General features: G+C 35.6%; 1 protein-coding gene across 1 annotated transcript in view; it reads left to right on the top strand.

Moving 5' to 3' along the window:
* Positions 1-14,792, top strand: part of NEMF (nuclear export mediator factor) — a 78,098-nt gene that overhangs the window by 52,438 nt on the left and 10,868 nt on the right. The window contains exons 19-26 of the mRNA XM_007943680.2: positions 422-534; positions 2,152-2,209; positions 3,003-3,061; positions 3,164-3,284; positions 4,611-4,890; positions 5,634-5,676; positions 5,856-5,905; positions 7,686-7,839. Of these exons, the coding sequence (XP_007941871.1) occupies positions 422-534; positions 2,152-2,209; positions 3,003-3,061; positions 3,164-3,284; positions 4,611-4,890; positions 5,634-5,676; positions 5,856-5,905; positions 7,686-7,839 (878 nt within the window). The remainder of the gene's footprint in view (positions 1-421; positions 535-2,151; positions 2,210-3,002; positions 3,062-3,163; positions 3,285-4,610; positions 4,891-5,633; positions 5,677-5,855; positions 5,906-7,685; positions 7,840-14,792) is intronic.

The following is a 14,792-nucleotide window of genomic DNA, read 5'->3' as shown; positions in this document are numbered from 1 at the left end:
TAATTTTATGGTATATGTATAATAATATCTCAAGAAAATATTTGAAATCTGGCTAATAAGGGATATATTATTAATCTGCTTTTCATTTTGATAATTCAGACAGTCTACATTAATTCTCAGAGCCTTCAAACTTTAGGTAGATTTTTCAGAATTATTTCTGTAGTTAAATTAGAATTATTCATACAAGTGACAGAGTATTTTTTCTCTGACTTCATATAGGTAGATCATTTAAAAGTGAACCTACCCTGAAAATGCATTTTTAATAAAAATAGTAACTTTTTATAATACTGAAATAGAAATGTGGGGTAATATTTAAGGTACAAGAGAATTGAACCTTTCATACTATATGCTATTTTCATATCATACTCTGTAGAAAAGTCTGTACTTTGGTGTCTGGATAATTGTAGCACTGTTCTTGCAGGAGAGTCGATCCCACCTCGGACCTTGACTGAAGCTGGCACAATGGCTCTTTGCTATAGTGCTGCTTGGGATGCACGAGTCATCACTAGTGCTTGGTGGGTGTACCATCATCAGGTAATGAGGCTCTAAATTTACTAAGAACTACTGCGTACCAAAATGTTTGAGAGTATAGAAGTGAACAAGGCAGACAAGAGTACCTACCTTGATAGAGTTTACATTTTGGTGGTAGTTGCAAATACAAACATAACATCGGTAGCAAGTTGATGAGTTTCTGGATGGTGCAGTAAAGCAATATGTTCTAATTTCCTGACAGATTGGTCATCTTTATAAATCTTTATAAAGATAAAAAATGGTATAGGGGCATAGAGAGTGATAGGAATTATCATATTAGATAAAAAGTGTCAGAGAAAGCCTGTCTAGGAAGATAAGATTTGAGCAGAGATCTAAATAAAAGAGAGTAATCCAAGCAGATCTAGTGGATGAGGTATTTCTAAGTATGACTCTCCTACTGACCTAAAGGAACTTTCATCTGTTCTTCTTTGTTGGAGTTTTCTGAATTCTCTTTGGCCCTTCCAGAAAAGTAGGTAATACCCAGTGGTTCTTATTAGTAATTGCCTTCCTTTGTGTTTAATACTGTTTTTATTTATGTGCCATTTCTATTGATTTCATGCTTTGAAGAATTGTAATTGATAATGATGTAACTGTATACTTACACAAGGTCCTAAATGAAGGATAAAGAGAGTTCAATACCATTATCTTCTCTTAGATTTATTTTTATTTTTATATATATGTTCATTATTATACTATGTTTATGTTGTTGTTGTTGTTGTTGTTGTTATTTGCCATCGAGTCGGCCCCGACTCATAGCGACCCCTCCTTGGGTTTCCGATGCAGTATCACTACGGAAGTAGGAATGCCCAACCTTCCTTCCAAGGAGTGGCTGGTGGGTTTGAACCGCCAGCCTTCTGGTTAGCAGTCAAGTGCCTTAGGCACTATGCTACCAGAGCTCCTATACTATGTTTATAGGAAATTGATATCACTTGGATTATGTTTTCTGCCTCAGTACTGCTATAAAAGTGATTTTAATTCTTATGTAAGAGGGTTTTTTTCTTTTTTAAGGTTAAATGTATTGTGCTTTTAGCTTCTCACTGTTTTATGAAAAGTATTTATGACTAATAAAGGTATTCCTATATCTAGGCCTTTCACAGAATGCATTTAAAAATTATAGAATAAATTTACCCAATTTCTGTTTAGCCAAATTAAAATACATTTTTAAAGTCTTTAACTTTTATTTCCTGAAAAATAAAGCCTGTTTAACTTTATTTCCTAAAAAGAAAGGATAATGCCAAAAAAAATTATCTCAGATAACGATTTTATTTAATAAATAGTGCTTTATTTAAGGAAATACAGCTTTATGATGGCTTATTAAACTATCCGTATCTTTCTCATTATGTATCACACTGGAGAAAACACATGGAGTGACTCTAGTTCTAGTCCGTGGAATTTGAAAACTGATGTGGGGAATCCATTATTATTTCTTTCTTTGTTAACTGTCAAAGGCATATCTATCACTGAAGGATATCTATCTCTTTAGTACTTGAAGTTTTTGCTAAATTACAAACTTATCAGAACACAGTGCTTGCTGCTTACTTGAATTTGACTTGACTTTCTCCTTTTGAGTGAAAAAGCTGAGTCTTTATCAAAGGTCTGATATATTCTTGTGTTCCTCAGGTGTCCAAAACAGCACCAACTGGAGAATATTTGACAACAGGAAGCTTTATGATAAGAGGTAATAACTTGACATGAAAAAATATCCCTAAACTTGACAATAGATTTGGAGACAAGTTTGCAGACTATCTACTGATATTCTTAGAAAAGAAACTGATTACTCTGGCTTTATATAAATCTCTTAGGAAATAAGGAAAACTTTACCGTTGTGTGTTCAATTTAATATTTGTTATGTCATCTTCATATATATATTTTTACTAATGAAAATGTGCTTTCACTTAGTTTAAAGTTACAAGGGTAAGACAGCATTGCTGTGTGCCATCAACTTGTTTCTGACTCATAGTGATTCTAGGGGACAAAATAGAACTGCCCTTTAGGGTTTCTGAAGCTATAAATCTCTATGGAAGCACACTGCCACATCTTTCTTGCACTGAGCGACTGATGGGTTTGAGCCACCAACTTTTCAGTTAGCAGCTGACTGCTTAACCACTGCACCAGGGCTCAGAAGAAAGCGTAGCCTAAACTTTTTTTCCTAAAACTAGATTGTTGTTGTTGTTATTTGCCATCGAGTCGGCCCCAACTCATAGCAACCCCTCCTTGGGTTTCTGAGGCAGTATCACTACGGAAGTAGGATTGCCCAGCCTTCCTTCCGAGGAGTGGCTGGTGAGTTTGAACTGCCAGCCTTCTGGTTAGCAGTCAGGTTGCTGTATATAATGCAAGATTTTATAAATGGGAAATGTTCCTTCATGACAGAGTAAAGGACAAAATGAATGTGACTATTGGTGTCAAATATTTTGCAAGAATAAATGGAGGAAACTGATTTTCAAAACACTTATGTGTATTATCTTTTATAGGAAAAAAGAATTTTCTTCCTCCTTCATATCTGATGATGGGGTTTAGCTTCCTTTTTAAGGTACTCTTTAGCTTCTTGGTTTTTTGTTTTGTTTTGTTTTTTGTTTTGATTTTCATTAGTCTTACATAAAGCTTCATCAGTTAAAAAGAATTATTTCTGTAGGTCGATGAGTCTTGTGTTTGGAGACACCGAGGTGAACGAAAAGTGAGAGTGCAGGATGAAGATATGGAGACACTGGCAAGTTGCACAAGTGAACTCATATCAGAAGAAATGGAACAACTAGGTATTTTACTGATTTTAATAAATAGTTTGCAGTATTGCCTGATTTTGCTTCTAAATCCTTGCTTAGAAGATCATATCTCATTTGGGATAATTGGAATTTTAAAACAGCATTTAAGTTTTGTTTTTGGAAATACCAAGTATATTTATTCTAGTAAATTATAAAGTGTTTAATTAGAGCCATGACTGATACACATGAGTACTGAGTATATATTTTATAATAAAACTTCATTGTTTAATTAATAACGCTTAAGTGGGCTTAACACGTATAGACTCTGATGTATATAAATTAGCATTTACTTTTAGGTTTAGGAATGAAAAGTGATACAAAGATCAATTTAAAACAAGTGTCATTTCTCATATGAGGATTTGACATGATTTAATGTATTTGCTTTATGTAAAGAGGAACTATAATTGCTGAAAATGTTAACCTGCCTACCCAAAAGAATGAGGGAAGTTAAACTGAATTTCAGTTTTGCAGTTTTTCTCTCTGCCAGTGTTATTCCTTTTTAGAGCAACACTGAATTCATTTATAATTGTTGTTGTTGTTGTTATGTGCCGTCGAGTCGGCCCCGACTCATAGCGACCCCTCCTTGGGTTTCCGAGGCAGTATCACTACGGAAGTAGGATTGCCCAACCTTCCTTCCGAGGAGTGGCTGGTGGGTTTGAACCGCCAGCCGTCTGGTTAGCAGGCAAGTGTCTACAATATTCCATTTAATGATTGCTTACTATCACCCTGGCCCTGTATAAAGTGCTTTATTTATATTATTTTTTATTTTGAATCTCAGAATAGGTGATGACATCTCATTTTATAGATGAGGCAACTGAACTTAAGCAAAGTAACTTGCTCAGGGTTGTCCAGGTGTGCCATGGTATAGTTCCGCTCTGTGTCTCTGTGCTTCAGGAGACTATATTATTATTACGAGATGGTATTTCACTTTTGTAAAAGTTCAAATATTTGTTAGTATTATTTCATGTCAATTTTCATGTGTAAATTATAATAAAAGCAATGATTTATAGAACTACTTTTGTTGCCTTACTTTTTGAAAATACCTAAGGAAGGTAAGTTATGGTTTTCATTACAGAAATAGTTGCAGTATCTAAGAAATTTATTGTTATAAAAGATATTGGAGATTATTTTGTCCAACATATTCACGATGCAAATTATTTTTATTCTATGAGTACCTTTTGGAGACGATCAGAAATTTTTCTGGTGATCTTTAGGGGAAATGGGGTCAAGAGAATTTTTTTTTTTTTTTTACATTTTCAAGGAAATGTCTAGCTTTGTTGTGGCATTCCCACTCTCACTTTGCTTATGGTGATTCTACAGATGGAGGTGACAGTAGCAGTGAAGAAGATAAAGAGGAGTTACATGAAACTCCTGTAGAAGTAGAACTTCTGACTCCGTTTGACCAAGAGGATATTACTGTTCAGAGTGGTAGAGATGATCTAAATGAGGAACTGGTTCAGGAAGAAAGTTCTGAGGATGAAAGAGAATCTGAAGAAGTGGTAAAAGATGAGGAGCCGGTTAGTGAAATGAAGGATGAAGAGGAAGAATCATTAAATTATCCTGATACTACTATTGATTTGTCCCATCTTCAATCCCAAAGGTAATCTGAAAGCCATACCAAGAATGACAATGAGTTAACCCTGACAAAGATAACACCAAGATTGACTTCAGTACTTTTACCTTCCATTATCCTATGCTCTCAATATTTTCTCATCACTTGATTTTGTGGGTAAATCTCTCTAAAGAAATTCTCAGTGCTTAGGATAGAAAAATATAGTCAATATAAAATGGCCAAACTAGGTTGAAGTAGAAATAAGTAAATGGCTATGAATCCTAATTATACAATAAAGGAAATTACATTAAAAAGCTATTTGTCTTTACTGTCTACTTATCATCAAGTGAAAAACAGCATAGTTATAAAAGCATTATCATTGGGGTTGTTAAGAATGGCTTAGTAGTCAGATAGTCCAGAACTGAGCCCTAGGATGCCCTTGGGCAAGTTATTCTACTGCCTAACCTTCATTTTTCCTTCTTGGTTAAACTAAAGTCATACCCCCCTGCGTAGGGCTTTAGTGAAGATTAAATGTATGTAAAAAGCATCTAGTAGTGCCTGGTACATGATGAGTGTTCAATACATGTCAGTTATTTAAGAATATGTGTGTGTATATATATATACAGACACACACACACATAAAGATGAGGACTTTTATTATATTTTTCTAATTTTACCTAACTTGAAAATTTGTAGTATTGCCTGTAATTAAAGATATGAATGAGAATGTTTTGAGACTTTATGAATGCTTTTTTATAATGGTTCGTGGACTTCTCTTTGTGTTTTCATAGGTCGCTCCAGAAATTGGCTTCAAAAGAGGAGTCTTCTAATTTGGTGAGCTATTTTCAAAGTTTTATGAAAAGTATCATGACCTTTTCAATGAAGAGAGTAATTTTCTACTTTTTTAATTTTACTTGAAAATTTGAAAAATTAAATAATTTGAAAACTTTTAATTAAAAACAGTAGTAGTGCTGTTGTTTGTATTTACTTATTTTTTGTTTCAATTTTAATAGAATGACAGTAAATTACAGAGCCGGAGACATTTGTCAGCCAAGGAAAGAAGGTAAACATTTGAGTTAATCTAACTGAAGAGCATGTAAATTTTTTTTTTTAATTAACAACCCAGCTGTGACAGATCACATGACTATTCTAAAGACTTCCTTAATTAAAATCACCAAAATTTAGCTTTTCTGTTGTAGAATTTATCTGTCACTATGATCTGTGAGATAGGTCTGGTAATACTAGTTAACCTTTATTACATAAATATGTGCATTAATGATGGCAGTGTACTAAATAGGTTGGTTTAGGATAATAATGACAGGAATAAAGAAGGATGCTTCACATTAATAAGAAAGTTTTATGTAAGAGAGAAAACATTTTTCTTTCTTTTTTTTTTAATATCCTGTCTCAATAGGCAAGTAGAAAAATAGGGACAGGAGGAAGGCAACGTCTGAGATGACTAATGTAGGATGAGAAAGACTAGGAGTAGTAAAGCGTTCCAGGAAGTGGCCCTAGACTGGAATGGGCAATAAGGCCCTTTTATTTGAGAAAAATAATTAAATATTTATAGAGAACTCTTTTGAGTACATGGCACTATGCTAGATACTGACTATAAAAAAATGTAAAATATAAAGTCTTTAATATTCTTCAAGAAGCTTTTGGGTCCTATTTGCCGGATATAGCCATAAACATATAAATAGCTTTATCTGAAAGTGATGTAGTTCAAGAGTGAAAGATTCCTGTGAGTTGAGGTGTTTTAGGAAATACTATCAGAAATATATCTTGAAGATATGTGAGCATTTTGGGAAATGAAGATCAAGAAGACAGGAACTCCAAGGAGAATTTGCATAAACAAAGTAGGGGTTGGAAGTGACGTAAATAGTATTTTGGGAAACAAATAGAGTGAAGTACAAGGAACAAAAAGTTTATGTTTGTGAACTGGTAGATGATAAAATTACATAAGGGAATTTGGACCAAAATTGTGGAACTTTGAATTACAAGCTGAGGACTTTGGACTTTGTCCTGGAAGTGATTTGAGGAAGACCTTGGAAACATTTTGAATGGGAATATGGCAAAGATAAACAATTAAGGAAGATTAATACAGAAGTATATAGACAACAGGATTCCCTGGGTAGTGGAAACAGTTAAGCCCAGGAATACTAAATCAAAGACTGTCAGATCAGACCCACTCACAGATGCCTTAGAAGAAAAGTCTGGCGATCTGCTTCCAAAGGGTCAACAGCCTTGACAACCCTGAGGAGACACTAGGGTCTACTCCACAATACATGGGCCGCCAAGAGTTGGAATTGACTTGATGCCAGCTGGTTTGGTCTGTTCTTGGTGTGTAGTACAGGTTATAGTGGAAACACTAGAGGAAGTCTGGGTGGGAAGTGATGAGAACTTGGACTCGGGCAGTGACATTGAGAATAGAAAGGTTGCACATGAAAAGTATAAATGAAATTAAGGAGGAGGTAAGATTCTATTTTTTTTTTTTTAATTCACTTATTCATTCAACCAGTCAGTCAACAAATATGTTAATGAATGCCTGTAATCTATAAGGCCTTTGTCAATACAAAGATCACAAATCCCTGCTCTGGCCATCAAGGCACTGAGGGACTGAATGTGGCTAGTGAGTAAGGATAAGTTAAGGGTGACAGTGTATTTATCCTGAATGACAGAAGGGATGGAAAATCCTTGACAGTTGAAATTTTTTTAGCTTTTTCCTGTATTATGATTTGAGTGATTGTCAAGTTAAGGAGAAGCCATATATTTTACATGTAATTTTTTAGGGTATTAAGAATTTGAATTCTAAGAATTAAAAGTTTCTGTTCATTTATTTTTAGGGAAATGAAGAAGAAAAAGCTTCCCAATGATTCAGGGGATTTAGAAGAGATAGAAGGAAAGGACAAAGAAAAAGAAAGTGCTCTGCACCTTGAGACTAATCAAAACACAAGCAAGAATGCTCCAGCTGGCCAGCCAGTGAAGCGAGGACAAAAGGTAATGCATAGTAGGCCCGACTGTTAGTGTTAGTACAGTACAGTTCACAGATTAAGTTGTCAGGTTCCTCCTAACTTAAGTTTAAGTGAAACAAGATGAAAGCCTCTGAAAATTAGCTGGAAAGATGTAATGTTTAGTGAACATAGAGATGGCTGTTACACACACTAAACCTGTGAAAGCTTCAATCTGTGTGTACGGTGGAAACCTGTCAGAGAAGGAAAACTCAAATATTTTCCATTACAGCAAGTATTAGAAAAGTGGTAAGATGCACCCTGTCAAAGGCAGAAAACTTGTTGAGACCTGGAAAAATAAGTCAATCTCATTAAGTTCTGGCTTTTACAGGTTTTACTGTATTCCTTAGACTTTTAAGATCATTTAGACAGAAGCACTCACTTTATGTAGAAGAGGAATAAGAGATTGTGATTTGCCAAAGTCACCCAGCTGATGAGTGGTAGAGCTGGAATATTTCTAGTCCTTTATTACTAATTTCTACCACCCATCTGTCAGTTTGTCACACTGTGGTGGCTTGTGTGTTGCAAGGCCTGATGATCTGTTTCTACAAATTAGCCGACAAAAACCTAGTAAATCACAGGAATACTGTCCAACTCACTGTCTTTGGACACGTCATCAGGAGGGATCAGTTGCTAGAGGAGGACATCTTGTTTGGTGAAATAAGAGGGCCAAGGCAAGGGGGAGACCCTGGAGGAGATGGATTAGTTCAGTAGTTGGAATTGTGGACTCAAACATATTGGCAACTACGAGAATGGCACAAGACTGGGCAACATTTCATTCTGTTGTATGTAAGGGTTCCATGAGTCAGAATCAATAGCAGCTAACAACAACAATTGCTAATTTAGAAGGTGTTTTATTATTATTATTATTATCAGAATGGCTTTGGTCAGAGTTCTTTAGTTTATTAAAGGTAGGTGATGAAGGAAGGGTTGTAGATATAGAATATGCTTTTTAAAAAATGCAGTGTAAAAAGAGATTGTGGGCTAATACATCTTTTTTTTTTTAGATTATGTTTTCAATGAAATCTTATACAACAAATTCAGTTTACATTTAACAATTGATACAGTTTGTTCAGTGACATTGGTTATTTTCCAAAGTGTGTCACCTTTCTCCTTATTTCTGTTCTGGTTGTTCTGTTTCTAGTAATCTAGTTTCCCTGCCTGCTTGCCTTCTCATCTTTCCTTTTGAATTTTGCTTTAAGACCCTTTGGTCTTATATAGATGATTTTTTAAAGAAACACAGTACTCCCAGGTGATACTATTTGTTTTATGAGCTATTCTGTTACTTATAACCTCATGGAATAGTTTTTGGTTCAAGGTTTCAATAGTATCTCAGGACTATAGTCTTTGGGGAGTCTTGCAGTTTCAACCATTCCAGTAAGTCTGAACTTTTTAAGAATTTGAGTTCTGTCCACATTCTGCTCCTATTCTATCAGGACCCATCTATTATGTTCCTGATTAAAACTGACAGTATAGGTAGCTGAGCACCATCTAGTTCTTCTGGTCTCAGGGTAGATATAGCCATGGTTCGTGTAGACTACTAATCCTGTAGACAAGTTTCTTCTCTGAGTCTTTGGTTTCTTTCTCTTTTACCTCACATATATAGAAACCAATAGCTGTATCTTAGATTTAGTGTATCTTTTTAAGTTAAATTCCTTTGAAGTCTTACAAAAATTAAGTTTTATGATCTTTCCTCCATCCATAGTGTTCAGAATTTCCTATACTTTTTTCTAGTGAGCCTTAAAAAAATGGAGGGCTGTATTATATATAGGGAAGGGAAGATTCAATATAATAAAACTATCACTTCTCCCCGTATTAAACTGTAAATTCAACATTTCAACTAAAATTGAGATTTTAATTAACTTGATAAAAAATTCTAAAGTTCCTTTGAGAGAGTAAATGCTAGAGAATAACCAAGAAAAACTTGAAAAATAAGATTAATAAGGAGGAATTTTCTTATCAGGTAATAAAGCATTTAATGTTAGAATTATTAAAAGTATTAGCACAGGATCAGTCAGAAAAAAGACACAGTAAAAGTTACAACTCTTAAATATGTTTAAGAACTTAGTATGTAATGAAATATAGATCATTTGGGAAGATGTAAATGATAATTAGTGGCTAATTTTGTGAAAATAATATCAAAGTAAATTCTAGATGGGTAAGAGAACCATAAACAAAATTAAGACAAATGGCAAATCCCAAAAAAAGTAGTTACAATATTGGTAATGAAAGGAGGATTTTTTTTCATCCATCAAATTAGTAGAAACTATATGTTAATTCAGTAAATGTTTATGTCCACACCATGGGGATTCCCATCAATGAGTAGTGTACACTTGGACTCAAGTCCACTGGAATTTATCCTAAAAAAAAAAATCATGGGTACATACAAAGGATGTTCAAGTTGGTATCTGTTACAGCAAAAAAAAAATAATAATCTACATGCCCATTGTTGTTCCTTGCTGTCACGTCAGTTCCAACTCGTTAACAATCCTATAGCAGAACAAAACACTTCCCAGTCCTGCTCCATCCTTACAATCTTTGCCTGTTGTTGCAGCTACTGTGTCAGTCTTACTGAGGGTCCTCTCCTTTTTTGCTGACCCTCTGCTACCCAGCATGATATTCTTCTCTAGGGACTGGTCCCTTCTAACAACATGACCAAAGTATGAGAGACGAAGTCTGGCCATTCTTGCTTCTAAAGAACATTCTGGCTGTACTTCTTCCGAGATGGATTTCTTCATTCTAGCAAGTAGTCCATGGTACCTACAATATTCTTTGCTAACACAATTGAAAAGCATCAATTTTTCATGGTTGGTAAAGTAGAGGGTCAGTGAAAAAGGAGAAAACCCTGAAAAAGATGGATTGACAAAGTGGTTGCAACATGAGCTCAAGTAAAACAAGGATTGTGAAGATGGAGCACAACAAGTTGGTTTTCTAAGTTATATTTTTAGAGGAAAATCTGTTTTCATCCAGTTTTCTATTCAGTTTCTTTTTTCAAAAGGTACAATGTGTATATATATATATATATATAGTAAACACAGATCTTAAATGTTTAGCTTAACGTCTCATCTTTCTCCCATAGAACAGCTGGTGGATATGAATCACTGACCTTTTGGTTAACAGTCAGCTGTTTTAACCACTGAACTAGCAGAACTCCATTTTCCCAAGTACTTGTATTAATTTCCCATCAAACACTATTTGAGTGAGAGTTCCATTTGTTCCTTATCCTCATCATCACTTGGTATTATTAGATTTTTTTTAGCCATTCAATTGTTAATATAACTATTTTTTTGTTTGTTTGCCTTTAATCTGTATTATCTTGGTGACTAATAATGTTGACCACTTTTCCTTATGCTTATTAAACTTGTGAATATCTTCTTTTTGAAGTGCCCATTTCTAAAATTGTATTGTTAATTCATTGACATTTGGGAGTGTTTTGTGATCCTGAGTACAAGACCTTTTTGGCATACATGTTTTTGGGATATATGATTGCAAATATGTTTTCACATTGGGGCTTGCTTTTTGACTTTCTTTTTTTGAACATTTTGCGATTTGGGTGAAAGTTTACAAAGAAAATTAGTTTTCCATTCAACAGTTTATACACAATTTCATGACATTAGTTGAAATCCCCTCAAAGTTATAGCACTCTTCCCACTTCTTCCTGGGTTCCTTGTTTCCATTTGCCCATTTTCCCTGCCCTTTCTGCCTTGTGAACTTTGTCTTTGGGCAAATATTTCCCTTTTTGTCTTATATGGTTGATTGTTCTAAGGAGCACATTCCTCATGGGTGTTGTTCACTTTATAGGTCTGTCTATTGCTTTGCTGAAAGGTGATCTTGTAGAGTGGGTCCAGTTCCAGGGTTGAAGGCTGTGTAAGGGTCATAGTCTGGGGAGTTCTTCCAGTCTCTGTCAGACCAGTAAGTCTGGCCTTTTTTGTGAATTTGATTTTTTGTTCTACATTTTACTCCCAACTCTGGGACCCTCTGTTGTGATTCCAGCCAGAGTGGTTGGTAGTGCTAGCTGGGCGCCTTCTAGTTCTTCTGGTCTCAGGGTCATGTAGGCTATGGTGTGGCCCACTAATTGCTCCCTTGAGTCACTGGGTTTCTTCACTTTCCTTTCTCCAGATGGAAAGATAACCAATAATTGTATCTTAGATGGCCACTCACAAGCTTTTAAGACCCCAGATGTTATTCTCTAAAGTAAGATACAGAACACTTTTTATGAACTCTGATGGTCCAGTTGATATAGATGTCCCGAGTCTGTGTTCCTTTGCCTTTGAGCCTAGGAACTTCGCCCCATGAATTTCGTTGTCTCAGTAGTTTCCATGACTATGTACCTTGTATGCTCTATTGTCTATATTAACATACATGCAGCCCCTATAATTCAGGGAGCTCTGATTGTGTAGTGGTTAAGGCCTTTGGCTGCTAACCCAAAGGTTGGTGCTTGAAACCCATCAACTGCTCTATGGAAGAAAGATGAGGCAATCTGCTTCTATAAAGATTTATAGCTTTGGAAGCCCACTGAGGGTTGTTGTGAGTTGGAATCAACTCCGTGGCATGAGTTCAGTTTGGTTTGAGCCCCTGTAATAACGGGGTGTAGAAATATTCACAACCCAGCCTTGATCTGTAGATTGATGCATTCCTTTATACCCTCCAAGACCTTATTAGCATACCTAGCTACCTATGTATCTGAAATCAGACCAAACACAAGTCCCTGCCCAGCGTGCACTCAGGCCAAAACAGTTTACACACTGAGTGATTAAGAGGAGAGAAAATTATTTATTGCAAAGCAGCAATGTAGGGAGACAGGGGTCTTTGCCCAAATCTGACTCCTCGAATCTAAATCAAATTACAGTTTTTGTAAGTTTCAGGAGAGAGGGTTATGCGTATTCATAAAAATTTCAAGAATTTGGGCATGAAATAGTTGACGATCGGCTGAAATTTCCTTCACCTCAGTTTAAAGGGACAGTCATTTTTTAATGCAGTGCGCTTGCACACTGGATGACTCATACTGGCTTCCTGTTATCAGCTGATTGGGGCTTAGGCAGAGGGGAGAATGTCAGTTCCCAGCAATTTTGTTCCTGTGTGTTTCAATGCACATGTCTGCGGGCCAGAGTTAATTTTCATATTGTCTTCTCAGACACATTAACATATGCTTATCACCTGTTTCTAGGGGAATAACAGGAAAGAATGTGCAAATTAGCTTTTAGTTCCATTCACTTCTTAAGGAACTGAGCTTATTGTGTGTACTCATCTGTTTCCAGCGGGGTCCTATTTGTCTTAACCAGGGTGGGGAAATAGTTGAGCTTTCATCATATTCAGCTTTTAAGGAACTGAGTAATTATGTTCCAACCGGGGTCCTATCTGTCTTAACCAGGGTGGGGGAAATATTGAGCTTTGACTTCACTAAGTGTCATACCCATTCATAAATTTTTGTTTGTTAATACTATTGTTGCAAGATTGCCTGTGTTGTAGTAATTACATTAAAAAAAAAAACAAAAACAAAACTCACTCACTGCCATGGAGTCTGAGGTGGTAAATCTTTACAGAAGCAGATTGCCCCATCTTCCTGCTGCAGAGCAGCTGGTGAGTTTGAACCACCTACTTTCTGGTTAGCAGTCAAATGCCTTAGGCACTGAGCTACCACCACAGTTGCCCTTTATTCTTATGTTCCTCTCAGTGTCTTCCTTTACCTTGGTCATTTTGTGCTGGCCTCCCCTATATTGTGTATTACCTTTCTTTTCACCATTGTTAACATGTATCTTCTATCTAGTTTGTAATTTTCCCTTCCTACCACTTCTGTTCCTCATAACCATCAATTTTTTTTTTTCTGTGTGTAAACTTTTCTTTTTTATAATGGTCTGATACAATATTTGTTCATTTTTTAAAAAGTGTCCTTTACTTATTTAACTTTTTATTGTGATTTGGGTGAACATTTACAGAGCAAGTTGGCTTCCATTCAACAATTTATCCCCATTTTGATTTGTGGCATTGATTGCAATCCCCCAGTATAACAGCACTCCTTACAACTTGCTACCCATATTTACCTTTTCCATTCATGCTCCTTTCCTAAACCCTTCCTATCTTATGAGCTTTATCCCTGAGCAAATAAATACTGCCCTTTGATCTCATAATGTTGGTTGTTCTAGGGAGTGTGTACCTCTGTGGTGGTGTTATTAACCCTATAGTCCTATCTGTCGTTTGGCTGAAAGTTAAGCCACAGGGGTAATATTTGTCCTTTTGCAACTGACTTACTTTACTTAGCCTAACATCCTCCAGGTTCATCCATGTTGTGAGATGTTTTGTGGATTTGTCATCATTCATTAACACTGTGCATATGTACCATAGTTTGTTTATCCATTTATCCATTGATGGTCACTTAGTTTTCATCTTTTTGCTAGTGTGAACAATGCTGGAATGAGCATGGGTACACTTTTTTTTAAAGTAGTACTTTTTGATGAGCAGGATTTGTTAATTTTAATGAAGGCTGATTTGACTTTTTTTTTTTAACAGTTGATTTTTTTGTGTGTCTTGTTTAAAGGAATCTTTTAAAATTTTAGAAATTTATTATTTGGGCCCCATCAAAGACATATCAAGACCAAAGAAAACAAGAACTCTTTGGAAATGTGACCTAAGCAGTTGTAGTTGTAAAGAAAAAAAGGTGATTGGGATGTGTAGCCAGAGTAGAGTCACCAGATTAGTTAATAAAATTCAGACTCTTTAAAGGCCTCTACAGTAAGTGCACAGCCTAGCTTTGCTAGGCTCTGTGTGTTCTTAACACTCACCAAATGGGATGACTTGGGATTACTATTCTCGCCTATCTTCACCTGTTTATTCTTGGTTTTCTTTCATTTTTCACATATTCCCAGATACTAAGATTTACTTTGTTTGAGACTAACTTTCAAGTTTTGCTTTATTTCTTTCGCACAGTTCTTGCCTGAGCTTAAA

The sequence above is a fragment of the Orycteropus afer genome, unplaced genomic scaffold (genome assembly GCF_000298275.1).
Source record: "Orycteropus afer afer isolate SDZICR_OR568_19922 unplaced genomic scaffold, OryAfe1.0 scaffold00111, whole genome shotgun sequence".
NCBI lineage: Eukaryota > Metazoa > Chordata > Mammalia > Tubulidentata > Orycteropodidae > Orycteropus > Orycteropus afer.
This window is presented reverse-complemented; position numbering and strand designations above follow the sequence as displayed.